The 13,999-nt window shown below is 41.2% G+C and overlaps 1 protein-coding gene across 3 annotated transcripts in view; it reads left to right on the forward strand.

Moving 5' to 3' along the window:
* Window positions 1–6,815, forward strand: part of LOC118369384 (Kv channel-interacting protein 2-like) — a 197,106-nt gene extending 190,291 nt beyond the window's left edge. For all 3 annotated transcript variants that reach the window (XM_052498346.1, XM_035753767.2, XM_052498347.1), the window contains 4 exons: window positions 276–383; window positions 4,406–4,510; window positions 4,646–4,708; window positions 5,131–6,815. In XM_052498346.1, the coding sequence (XP_052354306.1) occupies window positions 276–383; window positions 4,406–4,510; window positions 4,646–4,708; window positions 5,131–5,178 (324 nt within the window). In that variant the 3' untranslated portion in view covers window positions 5,179–6,815. The remainder of the gene's footprint in view (window positions 1–275; window positions 384–4,405; window positions 4,511–4,645; window positions 4,709–5,130) is intronic.
* The last annotated feature ends 7,184 nt before the right edge of the window (window positions 6,816–13,999 follow it).

Consider the following 13,999-nt stretch of genomic DNA (forward strand, 5'->3'; position numbering starts at 1 on the left):
TATAGCCCAGGGGATGGGCGACACATGTTACTTCTGTTCTCAGAACCGATTAAAAATGTTCAGTTTTACCAGTCAGGAAGCGCATGGCTTCGTTCCCACAACCACTTCCAAGGAACCAAATGTGCTTCTAGTGGTGGGGAAAAAGGTGTGTAAGTGTATGGAGTATGATGGGTGGTGAAGAATGTTTACAAAAATGTTAAATCTCTCTCTCTCTCTTTCTCTCTCTCTCTTTCTCTCCCTCTCAATATCTTTGGCTTTCACTCTTTTTTTCTCAGGACTTTGTGTTTGGTCTGTCTATCATTCTGAGAGGAACGATAAACGACCGGCTAAACTGGGCCTTCAACCTGTACGACCTGAACAAAGACGGCTGCATCACCAAAGAGGTAACACACACGGCTGCACACAAACACAGATGCACACACACACACACACACACACACACACACACACACATATACCATACTTGAAAATACAGAGTATCAACAACATTACTGGCCTGTATGACCGCTTGAAAATAATGAAGTTTTTGTTTTTAAAAATCTGCACCAAATCATCCATTCTGTTTGCAACAAGGCCATTAAGTAATACTGCAAGACAACACGGCAAAGAAATGCACTTTTTGGCCTAAATGGTTTAAGTCAAATCCTCGGCATTTTCAAGTTTTGTGGTGGCAGCATCATATTATGGGTATGCTTGTCACTGGCAGGGACTGGGGAGTTTGTCAGGATCAAAATTAAAAAATTAATGGAGCAAAGCCCAGCTACAAAGTTAGAGGAAAAAACGTCTCAGTCTTCTGGAAACCTAACCCTGGGATATAATTGTATTTTTCAGCAGGACAATTAAAACACGTTTTTAAAAAAGACACACTAGAATGGCTTTCCAAGAGGTGCTGAGTGTTCCTTAGTGGTCCAGTCTCAGCCCAGACTTAAATTTCCATGAAAATCAGAGACAACGTTTGAATATTGCTGTTCATCAATGACTCCCAACCAAAGTTATTGAGCTTGAGCAATTTTGACAAAAACAATGTCTATACAATGGGGCAACAAAGTATTTAGTCAGCCACCAATTGAGCAAGTTCTCCCACTTAAAAAGATGAGAGAGGCCTGTAATTTTCATCATAGGTACACTTCAACTATGACAGACAAAATGAGGGAAAAAATGATTTTTAATGAATTTATTTGCAAATTATGGTGGAAAATAAGTATTTGGTCACCTACAAACAAGCAAGATTTCTGGCTCTCACAGACCTGTAACTTCTTCTTTATGAGGCCCCTCTGTCCTCCACTCGTTACCTGTATTAATAGCACCTGTTTGAACTTGTTATCAGTATAAAAGACACCTGTCCACAACCTCAAACAGTCACACTCCAAACTCCACTATGGCCAAGACCAAAGAGTTGTCAAAGGACACCAGAAACAAAATTGTAGACCTGCACCAGGCTGGGAAGACTGAATCTGCAATAGGTAAGCAGCTTGGTTTGAAGAAATCAACTGTGGGAGCAATTATTAGGAAATGGAAGACATAAACACCACTGATAATCTCCCTCGATCTGGAGCTTCACGGAAGATCTCACCCCGTGGGGTCAAAATGATCACAAGAACGGTGAGCAAAAATCCCAGAATCACACGGGGGGACCTAGTGAATGACCTGCAGAGAGCTGGGACCAAAGTAACAAAGCCTACCATCAGTAACACACTACGCCGCCAGGGACTCAATTCGTGCAGTGCCAGACGTGTCCCCCTGCTTAAGCCAGTACATGTCCAGGCCCGTCTGAAGTTTGCTAGAGAGCATTTGGATGATCCAGAAGAAGATTGGGAGAATGTCATATGGTCAGATGAAACCAAAATACAACTTTTTGGTAAAAACTCAACTCGTCGTGTTTGGAGGACAAAGAATGCTGAGTTGCATCCAAAGAACACCATACCTACTGTGAAGCATGGGGGTTATTTTTCTGCAAAGGGACCAGGATGACTGATCCGAGTAAAGGAAAGAATGAATGGGGCCATGTATGAGATTTTGGGTGAAAACCTCCTTCCATCAGCAAGGGCATTGAAGATGAAACGTGGCTGGGTCTTTCAGCATGACAATGATCCCAAACACACCACCCGGGCAATGAAGGAGTGGCTTTGTAAGAAGTATTTTAAGGTCCTTAAGTGGCCTCGCCAGTCTCTAGATCTCAACCCCATAGAAAATCTTTGGAGGGAGTTGAACGGCCATGTTGCCCAGCAACAGCCCCAAAACATCACTGCTCTAGAGGAGATCTGCATGGAGGAATGGGCCAAAATACCAGCAACAGTGTGTGAAAACCTTGTGAAGACTTACAGAAAACGTTTGACCTCTGTCATTGCCAACAAAGGGTACATAACAAAGTATTGAGATAAGCTTTTGTTATTGACTAAATACTTATTTTCCACCATAATTTGCAAATAAATTCATAAAAAATCCTACAATGTGATTTTCTGGAGAAAAAAAATATAATTTTGTCTGTCATAGTTGAAGTGTACCTGTGATCAAAATTACAGGCCTCTCTCATCTTTTTAAGTGGAAGAACTTGCACAATTGGTGGCTGACTAAATACTTTTTTGCCCCACTGTATGTTACCCTAAGAGTTGTACCAAGATAGTAGAATCTTATTCAAATGGCTGCCAATGGTGCTTCAACCAAGTATTAACTCTGTGGTGTCAAGACATCTACCATTTCTTCTTTTTAATTATTTTCATAAATGTTCGATATTGACCTTTTACTTAAAAAATGTTGTGTAGATCCGTAGAAATTTTAAGGCAGTAAAATGTGAAGATTGTGCAAGGGGTGTGTAGACTGTACCTCTCCATTCTTAAATCAGAGTCTCCTCTTCTAAGTTCTGAGCTCTCTATCCATGTTATAAATCTAAAGTCTATTCTAAAATTGACAGTTCTCAAGTTGACCCTCAATCTCAGATTGGAGAGTGGTTGACTGATCTTGTGCTGTGACATTACCCAGCTTCCACATAATGTTCTGAGAACCTTGTGTTTTTTAGAGCTTGGTGAGAGTGTGGTTGTCCTATGGTTATTTTGCATACAACCTTCCCACAACTTTCTGGGAATGGTGCAGGATAGTTGCTTTGATTTTGGAACGTTCTCAGCACATTTAAGGAACTTCACAAAAAACACATTATGTTCTTGGTATTTCATTACCTTAACAGGACAATTCCTAAAAGTTCAATCATGATTACATTTCATTTACATTTTGGGAATGTTCTGGGAATGTTCTCCAACCGGTTTGGTATTGGGAACGTTCTCAAATAATACAGATAACATCAAGAAACAACATTCTGATGTGGCAATTTCAGTACTTCAGCATAGCGTTTCCTACAGGTTTTCTAATGGTTCTGTTAAAAGTCATGTTTTTAAATTGCCCCGAGAACGTTAAGAAAGCGTTACATAAAAACACAAGAAACCTTTCGTAACATTCAGAGAACATTCCAAGGATGTTATTTAACAACATACATTACGTTCTCAGAACATGAAGAAAACTTAACATAAAAAGCGCAAGAAAACTTGAGTAACATTCAGAGAACGTTCTGAGAATGTTTAAAAAAAACATATATCTCAGCATCAACAAAACTCTCGGTAGCCTCCTCCTTGTTAAGTGTGTTCAGGTGTTTCCTTTGAAATGGAGTCTTTTTGAATAGACTAAAATAAACAGCTTTGTATGCGTAAAACAATCATGGCATGCTAGCTCCATCTGGGTGGTGCAGTGGTCTAATTCCATGGACAGAGAATCAGAAGATAATAGATTCAAATCCCACTGATTCCATGTCAAAATAGGTATTGCATGATTTGGGTCTTGTTTCTGGTTTGACTTTTGTGGGAACGAAGCGATACGTTTCCTGATGGGTAAAGCTGAAATGACAATTGTTTTGCAGGGAGGTTCCCTGAAAGTTTTCCTGGGAGGATTTATTAACGCTCTGAGAATGGAAATTATAGGTTTTTGAAACTTCCTTAAAAATGTCACTAAATGTTTCAATAAGACTTCTAATAATACTGTTAGCTCATTTTGAGTTAACTCTAAGCACAGATAACTCTGTTAGCTCAAAATGAGAACAGCATTATTAAAAGTCTTATTGAAACATTCAGTGACATTTTTAAGGAAGTTTCAAAAACCTATCATTTCCATTCTCAGAGCGTTAATAAATCCTCCCAGGAAAACTTTCAGGGAACCAGAGTCAAATATTCTCAGAACCTCCCTGCAAAACAATTGTCATTTCAGTTTTACCCATCAGGAAACGTATCGCTTCGTTCCCACAAAAGTGAAACCAAAAACATACATTCCCCCAACTTCCAAGGAAACCAAATGCTAGCTGGGTATACCCTGTGTCATCTCTCTCTCTCTCTCTCTCTCTCTCTCTCTTTCTGTCTCTCTGTAGGAGATGATGGATATAATGAAGTCTATCTATGATATGATGGGGAAGTACACATACCCCTGTATGCAGGACGAGGCACCCAGGGAACATGTGGAGAGCTTTTTCCAGGTCAACATTCAATTTCTGTTTATCAAACCCAATTCTTTAGAGCGAGCCCTTGAGCAAGGTACTCAAACCGCAAACTGCTCCAGGGGCACTGAACAACGTTTGTCCCCTTTTTCCTGCCCTTTCTCTCCCTTCTAGAAAATGGATCGTAATAATGATGGTGTGGTCACTATTGATGAGTTCATCGAGTCGTGCCAAAAGGTAGGTTGTGTGTGTGTAGTGTGTGAAAGTTCTTGTTTGTAAGACAGGATCTCACTAAGGTTAATTAGGGCATTCCCCACGGTTTGGTTTTAGGACCGTTACTGCTTGCACATTTTATATTCCCTTTTCACCCATTTTCCAACATTGTTTTGGGTTGTGAGCCATTTAAAATGCACTTTAAATAAATTCTGATAGAGAGAGAGTGAGCAGAGAGGAAACTGTCTGAGCCGACTCCTCTGAGCTTCACCTTTTACTGTCATCTCTATCTTAAGGAGTCTGACTCCCTTGAAAAAGTAAGCTGAAACAAAGAGGTATTAATTGTGCCTCGAGAAACTTGCTACCCCTGTTGTCTCTCTATGCTTAACATTTCTATCTCTCTCCTTTTCACTCTCAACCCCCCCCCCCCCCCACCCTCTCTTCAGGATGAGAACATCATGCAGTCCATGCAGCTGTTCGACAACGTCATCTAGGAGCCTCTGACATAGGAAAGTGGCTAGAGGACTGGGGAGGTGTGTGTGTGTGAGTGTGCACCACAGGAGGTTGGTGGCACCTTAACTGGGCAGGAATGGCTTGTGGTGATGGTTGTAGCGGAGTAAGTGGAATGGTATCAAATACATCCAACACATGGTTTCCATGTGTTTGATGCCATTACGTTTGCTCCTTTAGTGGCCATTATGTGTGTGTGTGTGTGTGTGTGTGTGTGTGTGTGTGTGTGTGTGTGTGTGTGTGTGTGTGTGTGTGTGTGTGTGTGTGTGTGTGTGTGTGTGTGTGTGTGTGTGTGTGTGTGTGTGTGTGTGTGTGTGTGTGTATTTCTCTCTGCCCTCACTCCAAGCCAAAAGGGGGTGCCCCCTCTTATCCAGCCCTTCATCTCTCCCAGAGACATAGAGAAGAGAGGGGCTGGTGATCCACATCCACATCAAGGACCGGTTCAGGAGTGAGCAACGTTACAGAACATTCAGATAGAAATGTGTTGTGTAGAACAAATATGATTGCCTGTCCTGTGTAATAGGGAGTCAATCGTGTCAGCTCTATTCGTTACGTCTATATGCAACTTTTGGAGTGCTTTGTCTGGTTGAAAACACCCCTGGTTCGTTAACTATTGTATTATTTTAACACTCCTGTTTCTGACACAGCTGCTGTAGCATGCTGCCTGGACTCAATGTAGGATAAAGTCCCCCATACTCACTGACCAATTGTCAGTTTTGCATGTCCCCACCTCATGGTTAAGGTTAGGGTCGGGGGTGGCTAATCCTAGATCTGTGGTTAGAAGCAACTTCTACCAGAGCAGCTGGACCCCTGACACCTCTGTCATTAAAACTAAGGTAACTACCGCCACTTAGTGGACAAAAGGAGGAAAGGACACTTGGAAAAGGGACAATGGAACTGAAGGGACTGAGGATCTGAAGGATGAGACTTCTTGCGAACAGAAGACAGAGACAGAGTTGTTTTTAATAAGGGACTGATTTGAATATCGCAATAATGATGTCAATAATAATAACTTGTACATATATACAGAAATACTCCAAAGCCTGTCTGCCTGTCTGCTGTTGCAAGAGTCATCCACCGGTGCCTCGCTCCGTGTGTGTGTGTGCGCGTCCGTGTGCGTACTTGTCATTCCTGTCTCTGGTAGGAAACCATTCAAATTTCAACTCCATATGAGGCCTCCTTTGTACTAACACTAACATATGCTGACTGTTGTACCTCTTCCAATTACCCTGCGGTCAAGAACTACTAGACAGTCTAATGTGGGGCTGAATTGAAGAACATGCTACTTCGACCCTCTAGGCTTCAGTAGACTCCTTACCGTATTTACAGGTGACTAGCTGATGCAGTGAACTATGGGAATAGGAGTCGAAACGGAAATGTCTGACTTATCAAATACTGTAATGCGTCATATTATGCCTATCTTTCATTATACTGATCATGCAACGGAAGCTGAAAGCATTTCTGTTTAGATCGACCATGAAAGAGCAGCAACATGTCGAGGACAATTCTACCTGATACAGTATCCAAGTTATGCTTCTTGTTTCATGTCTACGTACACAAAATCAGGCGTGGGTGTTGTAGTGTGTGTGTGTGAGTGTTTGTGTGTGCGTGAAGGTGGGCAGGTGGGTAGGTGAGTGAGTCGGTGGGTGGGTGGGTGTGAGGACACCAGTACTGTTTCTACCAAAGAGTCAGACACACAAACTGAAGAAGTATTTAAAGCCACCTGCAGTTATATCAGGCTATAAATAGGCACATGTGTGAAATGTCGGAGGAGAGGAGGAAGTGGAGAACGAGATAAAGAGAGATTAGAGTGGAAAGGGATAGAATGTGAATGCTTTTGTGTGTAGGGGTGTTGGGTTGTGTGTGTGTCACTGCGTAAGAGAGTGATTTGTCACCTGAATAGTACAGTTTCCCAAGTCTTTGCCAACTTCAAGTTTCGAACTGGGGATTAAAAAAGTGTTTGAAATGCCTTTGTGGTTCTGAAGAGAATGTTGATCTTTTGTTAAATAACATTACCTGTCTCCATCAACTACTTCTTATGTGTCTCATTAAATTACGTCATCACTTTCAGCCCTACAACAGTGGCATAAGCAATAACGTCCATATTCTACACCCTTTTACCTGTTCCTGGGAGTAGATAACCAACGGGTCAAGGGTCAGATATTCGTACAGCCGCATACTCATTAAGGTTAGGATTGAGTAGGATAACTGATCCTAGGACTCTGGTTAAATTACAACATTTAATTTTGATTTCCTTACCCTGTAAGCAGTCTATGGTCAAGGTATGACAACAATCCATGCTTTGGTTTTGTTTACCTGGCATTGAACTATTTTTTCCAAATGCTGACGTTGTAGCATTTGTGGCACAAATCCGATGCAAGTCAATGGTACTTATATTAGCAAATCCAAATCAACCTGAAATATCTCATATTGATCGTGTAGCTCAAATAAAGCCCTACTTATATATGGTGCTAACATGCCATCTTTGTCCTGATCCTGCCCACATTCTGATTGTGCCTACATTTTTTGCCAGGTGTAGATGATTTAAAGACACATTGTGATCTGATTGTGATCAGATTTTGCCGAACACCTCCGGAGGTAGTCAGGCAGACGTACCTGGATATCAATCAAGAGTAAACAGACCCAGATGGTAAAATCATTAAAATCATAATTTGACCAGCCTCTAAAGTCCTTGACAGGTTGACATATGACATCATCAAATGTCTTAAAATAAACCAAATCATAACATTTTGAAAGAACATCTGTCAAATAATTTGCATAGAGGGAGGCAGCAGCTAATATTGTCACAATGCAGACACATTTGAACGGATAAGAGACATTTTTTAAAACAATGTGTAGATGTGACAAACCTTGGTCACATCGTGATTGGATCATATAGATCAGGTCATAAAACTCACATGTTAGCGCAAGGTGTAAACAAGGCTTAAGTCACTTATAGATAGATGAGTTGGACATGAATCGCAAAAATGCTTAATAGAGGTGCCAGTGACTTGCATTAGGTTTGTGCCACAAATGCTAAAATGCTTGAATTTGAAAACAGTTCCAGAGAAACAAAGCCAAATCATGGATTGCTGCCACAACTTGTCCATAGACTGCATAAACTCATATGTCATTTTGTAATTTTGGTAAACTATCACTGGGCCAACTTCTACCTGGAGTGTATTATTAATCGGTTAACACTTGTAATAACATTTAATCCACTTGAATATGTTTTCACAATCTTTTTTTTTGGGGGGGGGTCTGGCTCTGATTGTCTGCTTGCAGGTTCCGTAGGTGATTTCATGCACTGAGCACCATTGAAACCCATTTATACTCCATGTACTGTGTCATAGAACAATGATACCTACTAACCCGTTGTTACTGACTGTGTGTAGTTAGTTAGCTCGCCTCAACTGGTTGCATTGCATATGTAAGATGTGTATATTTTGTACAGAGACAATACAAATCACATTGCTATGCATCTTTGTGCGTGAAGTGTTTTTCGTGATCATTTTGCTTCATTCACAGTGAAAGCCAGGCAAACTATGTGACTACAGCCTATTCCTAAACTGTCCATTGAGAATGAAACAGCTAATCATCTGGTGGGATATGAAGTACTGAAAATACTGAGATGGTTCAATATTGCCTTTATTTAAGGCATTAAAATAAGAGAGGGCTATGTACATATCTGGTAACATGCACACTCACACACACACACACACACACACACTCACACTCACTCACTCACTCACTCACTCACTCACTCACACCACACACACACCAACAGTAGTGTCCAAAGCAATATACAAAAGATAATATTACTTTTGGCAATCGAGTTCCCCAGAGTCAGATAAAATAGTGAAAGTACAGTCCCTCTAAGTTCCTTCATACTAGATGCCGAGACGTACGAATGGTTTGCATGAGTTCTTCTGACTCTGGGGAAACAAAAAGAGCTTCATTGCCAGAATCCCGAAGTATCCCTTTCAGTGTACAAAGATTGCCCTCCAGTCACAACTCTGCAAATTGTATAGGTATAAATTGCCTCCAACCACTGAGTCAGATACAGTGCCTTCGGAAAGTATTCAGACCCCTCGACTTATTCTAAATAAAATAAAACAATTTCTAAACTTCTAAATTATTCTAAATTAAACAATTTCACAATACCCCATAATGACAAAGCAAAAAATGATTTTATAATTTTTGCAAATGTATTAAAAAGAAAAAACAGAAATACCATATTTACATAAGTATTCAGACCCTTTGATATGAGACTCGAAATTGAGCTCAAGCGCATCCTGTTTCCATTGATCATCCTTGAGATGTTTCTACAACTTCATTGGAGTCCACCTGTGGTAAATTCAATTGATTGGTCGTGGTTTGGAAAGGCACACACCTGTATATATAAGGTCCCATAGTTGACAGTGCATATCAGAGCAAAAACCAAGTCATGAGGTTGAAGGAGCTCCGAGAGAGGATTGTGTCAATGGCACAGATCTGGAGAAAGGTTCCAAAACAATTCTGCAACATTGAAGGTCCCCAAGAACACAGTGGCCTCCATCATTCTTAAATGGAAGATGTTTGGAACCACCGAGACTCTTCCTAGATCTGGCTGCCCGGCCAAACTGGGCAATGGAGGGAGGTGACCAAGAACCCAATGGTCACTATTTCAGAGCTCCAGAGTTCCTCTGTGGAGATGGGAGAGCCTTCCAGAAGAACCACCTGCAGCATTGCACCAATCAGGCCTTTATGGTAGAGTGGCAAGACAGAAGCCACTCCTCAGTAAAAGGCACATGACCGCCTGCTTGGAGTTTGCCAAGAGGTACCTAAAGGACTCCCAGACCATGAGAAACAAGATTCTCTGGTCTGATGAAAACAAGATTTAATTATTTGGTCTGAATGCCTCACCACGTCTGGACGAACCCTGGCACCATCCCTACAGTGAAACATGACAGCATCATGCTGTGGGGATGTTTTTCAGTGGCAGGGACTGGGAAACTAGTCAGGATCAAGGGAAAAATGAACGGCGCTGTTCTGTGAAGGGAGTAGTACACAGCGTTGTATGAGATCTTCAGTTTCTTGGCAATTTATCGCATAGAATAGCCTTCATTTCTCAGAACAAGAACAGGCTGACGAGTTTCAGAAGAAATGTCTTTGTTCCTGGCCATTTTGAGCCTGTAATCGAACCCACAAATGATGATGCTCCAGATACTCAACTAGTCTAAAGAAGGCCATTTTTATTGCTTCTTAAATCAAGTTTTTTAAACAAGTTTTAATGACTCCAACCTAAGTATATGCAAACTTCCGACTTCAACTGTACAAATGTAAACTTCAGACTTAAACTGTATGTAAACCTACATATAAGTTTACATACACTTAGATTGGAGTCATTAAAACTTGTTTAAAAAACTTGATTAAAGAAGCAATAAAACTGGGGGGGAGGCTTGCAAGCCGAAGAACACCATCCCAACCGTGAAGCAGGGGGGTGGCAGCATCATGTTGTGGGGTGCTTTGCTGCAGGAGGGGCTGGAAAGGTGGATATATTGAAGCAACATCTCAAGACATCAGTCAGGAAGTTCAAGCTTGGCAGCAAATGGGTCTTCCAAATGGACAATGAGCATACTTCCAAAGTTGTGACAAAATGGCTTAAGGACAACAAAGTCAATGTATTGGAATGGCCATCACAATCCTATAGAAAATGTGTGGGCAGAACTGAAAAAGCGTGTGCGAGCAAGGAGGCCTACAAACCTGTCTCAGTTACACCAGTTCTGTAGGAGGAATGGGCCAAAATTCACCCAACTTATTGTGGAAAGCTTGTGGAAGTATACCCAAAATTTTTGACCCAAGTTAAACTATTTAAAGGCAATGGTACCAAATACGAATTGAGTGTATGTGAACGTCTGCCCCACTGGGAATGTGATGGAAGAAGCAAAAGCTGAAAAAACTAATTCTCTCTCCTATTATTCTGACATTTCACATTCCTGAAATAAGGTGGTGATCCTAACTGACCTAAGACAAGGAATGTTTACTCGGATTAAATGTCAAGAATAACATTTAAACGGAGGTGTATGTAAACTTCCAACTTCAACTGTAAATACACACATATACACACATATATATGTTGACTTGTACGTACCAGTCAAAAGTTTTGACACCTACTCATTCAAGGGTTTTCTTTATTTTTACTATTTTCTACATTGTAGAATAATAGTGAAGACATCAAAACGAAATAACACATATGGAATCATGTAGTAACCAAGAAAGTGTTAAACAAATCTAAATTTTAGATTCATCAAAGTAGCCACCCTTTGCATTGATGACAGCTATGCACACTCTTGGGATTCTCTCAACCAGCTTCATGAGGTAGTCACCTGGTATGCATTTCAAGTAACAGGTGTGCCATGTTAAAAGTGTTTTGGTATTTATATCCTTCTTAATGTGTTTGTGCCAATCATTTGTGTGGTAACAAGTTAGGGGTGATATACAGAAGATAGTCCTATTTGGTAAAGACCAAGTCCATATTATGGTAAGAACAGCTCAAATAAGCAAAGATAATTGACAGTCCATCATTACTTTAAGACATGAAGGTCAGGCAATCCGTAAAATTTCAAGAACTTGACATTTTCTTCAAGTGCAGTCACAAAAACGAAGTGCTATGATGAAACTGGCTCTCATGAGTACTGCCACAGGAAAGGTAGACCCAGAGTTACCTCTGCTGCAGAGGATACATTCCTTAGAGTTAAACTGCACCTCAGATTGCAGCCCAAATAAATGCTTCACAGAATTCAAGTAGCAGACACATCTCAACATCAACTGTTCAGAGGAAACTGCGTGAATCAGGCCTTCATGGTTGAATTGCTGCACAGAAACCACTACTAAAGGACACCAATAAGAAGAACAGACTTGCATGGGCCAAGACACACGAGCAATGGACATTAGTTATCACGGCACCACGTGGTATTTGTAAGGGAAGGGCAATTTACTGTATCTACGCATTGTGCCTTCTCCTTTTCATTGATGATTACATTTTGTGATTGTACTTCGACTCACATTGAAAACTACAGTCTAATCATAATTAAGTTAATTTAATATTTAAATTAACTTCCGCATGATTCTCCGCCTATGTAGGAAGCCTACTCTATTTCAAAGAGACCAAATGTAATGGGCACACTTGAACTCTCACGCCCAACTAAAAGAGGTAGGCTACTGAAGTAGAAGCAGTGAATTCTGAATGCGTGTATAATGTGGGAAACAAATGTGTTTTTAATACAACATGTAGGCTAATACAATGCAGAGAGCGGACCATTTCCAAATAATCTGTCGGATAACAAAAATACAATATTTTCATCCCAAAGTCCTCTGTCTGACCGCAAGCTCCCGCCAGCAGACAGTGCAGCAATGATCTCGTTAAGAACTTGTCGGTTGCGCAGTCATCCAGCGGGAATGCAGCCCTCTATAGTGCACAGTCAGTACGCAACACTTTGCGCACCGTCATTGTAAAAAATAATTTGTTCTTAACTGGCTTGCCTAGTTAAATAAAGGTTAAAGAAAAATAAATCAAATAAAATCATGTCTTAGCAAGATTAGATGGTGACAGGGGTCCCAACAGGGTCAGACAGCCAGGGAAGACCAGTCCACAGAGCTCAGAGCTCTGATGAGACCAAATTTTAGATTTTTGGTTCCAACCGCGTGCCTTTGAAAGATGCAGAGTAGGTGAATGGAGGGTCCCTGCATGTGTGGTTCCCATCGTAAAGCACGGAGGATGAGGTGTGATGATGTGGGGGTGATTGTCTGGTGGCACTCATTGATTTATTTAGAATTCAAGGCACACTTAATCAGCATGGCTACCACATCATTCTGTAGCGATACGCCGTTCCATCTGGTTTTCGTTTAGTGGGACTGTCATTTGTTTTCCAACAGGATAATGTCCCAAAACACACCTCCAGGCCTTGTAAGAAGGAGAGTGATGGAGTGCTGCATCAGATGACCTCAACCCAATTGAGATGGTTTGGGATGAGTTGGACCACAGAGCAAAGGAAAAGCAGCCAACAAGTGCTCCGCATATGTGGGAACTCCAAGACTGTTGGAAAAGCATTCCTCATGAAGCTGGTTAAGAGAATGCCAAGAGTGTGCAAAGCTGTCATCAAGGCAAAGGGTGGCTACTTTAAATATATTTTTTGATTTGTTGAACTGTTTTTGTTACTAAATGATTTGTTTTTTCATAGTTTGAATGTACACTAATTATTCAACAATGTAGAAAATAGTAAAAATAAAGAAAAACCCTGGAATGAGTAGGCGTGTCCAAACCTTTGACTTGTACTGTAAGTATTCAGACCCTTTACTCAATCTTTGTTGAAGCGGCTTTGGCAGCGATTACAGTATCAATTCTTCTTTAATATCACGCTACAAGCTTGGCACACCTGTATTTGGGGAAACTCTGTCAGGTTGGATGGTGAGCGTCGCTGCACAGCTATTTTCAAGTCTCTCCCGAGATGTTCACGTCGAAGCTCTGACTGGGCCACTTAAGGACATTTAGAGACTTGTCCTGAAGGCATTCCTGCGTTGTCTTGGCTGTGTGCTTAGAGTCGTTGTCCTGCTGGAAGGTAAAACCTTCATCCCAGTCTGAGGTCCTGAGCGCTCTGGAGCAGGTTTTCATCAAGGATCTCCCTTTACTTTGCACCGTTCATCTTTCCCTCGATCCTGACTAGTTTCCCACACTCTGCCGCTGAAAAACATCCCCACAGCATGATGCTGCCACCATCATGCTTCACCTTAGGGATGGTGCCAGGTTTCCTCCAGACGTGAGGC

The sequence above is a fragment of the Oncorhynchus keta genome, chromosome 36 (genome assembly GCF_023373465.1).
Source record: "Oncorhynchus keta strain PuntledgeMale-10-30-2019 chromosome 36, Oket_V2, whole genome shotgun sequence".
Classification (NCBI taxonomy): Eukaryota; Metazoa; Chordata; class Actinopteri; order Salmoniformes; family Salmonidae; genus Oncorhynchus; species Oncorhynchus keta.